An 835-nucleotide genomic window follows, 5' to 3' on the forward strand; every position below is an offset into this window, starting at 1 on the left:
TATACCGGATAACTACACAAAAGTCAATCTCATTAATTAAAAAAACTTACTACTGCGCCAATAAATGCACAACACTCTAAGAGAGTAGAAATGACAGTACAATACATAATTAAGAATCACTCAAAACTCTAAAATGACAAATAAAGAAAAACAAACGGTAGACACCACACAACATAAAACAGGTAAAATATTAGAATCCGCAGGATCAGTTGGATGGAGGAGGTGAAAGTGTAGGAATGGTTGGAATATTGGGAATGGTTGGAAGTGAAGGCATGTTGGGAATAGGATTCATAGCAGGCATTGGTGGCAGAGTCATCTTCGGAACAGCGGGCAAAGTAGGCAAAGAAGGCAATGGTGTTGCTGTTGGAAGTGTTGGCAATGGTGGCAATGTGGCTGCTGTTGGCAAGTTGGGAATTTTAGGCAACTGCGGCATTGTTGGCTGAGGCAATGACGGGATTGTAGGCAAGTTTGGAAGTTGGAGTAGGCCGCGAGCTGCATCGCTTGTGTTGATGCTTGATAAGGAAAATAATGCTATGATCAAGAAAAGGATTGAATAGTTGCTGGAAGAAGCCATTGTGTTAATTTGATATATTGTTATGTTTCAAGGAAATGAAGTAAATAATATAAGTTGGAAGTTCTGTTTAATTTGAGTGAGTTTCTTCATTTACTAAAGGGGTATATATAGGTAAAGTTGTTGAAAAACTAGCAGGATTGTATGTGATGTTTGGTGTGGAAACATGAGAACTCTCTATTGTTAGTTCACCTTCCTAAATGTTGATTTGAGGATGCACAAATATTTTAAGTCAATAATATTCTGGAAGTAGTTATACATAGA

At 37.6% G+C, this 835-nt stretch overlaps 1 protein-coding gene across 1 annotated transcript; it reads right to left on the bottom strand.

The window, feature by feature from the left end:
* Positions 1-205: 205 nt before the first annotated feature.
* On the bottom strand, positions 206-574 carry LOC104223361 (protein PELPK2-like). Its single transcript, XM_009774789.1, has one exon. The coding sequence runs from the start codon at positions 572-574 to the stop codon at positions 206-208; it is 369 nt and encodes a 122-aa protein (XP_009773091.1).
* Between the last annotated feature and the right edge of the window lie 261 nt (positions 575-835).

Source organism: Nicotiana sylvestris, chromosome 4 (genome assembly GCF_000393655.2).
Source record: "Nicotiana sylvestris chromosome 4, ASM39365v2, whole genome shotgun sequence".
Lineage (NCBI taxonomy): Eukaryota > Viridiplantae > Streptophyta > Magnoliopsida > Solanales > Solanaceae > Nicotiana > Nicotiana sylvestris.

Coding starts and splice junctions, on each gene's coding strand:
- LOC104223361 (XM_009774789.1), bottom strand. CDS start 574: ATGGCTTCTTCCAGCAACTATTCAATCCTTTTCTTGATCATAGCATTA.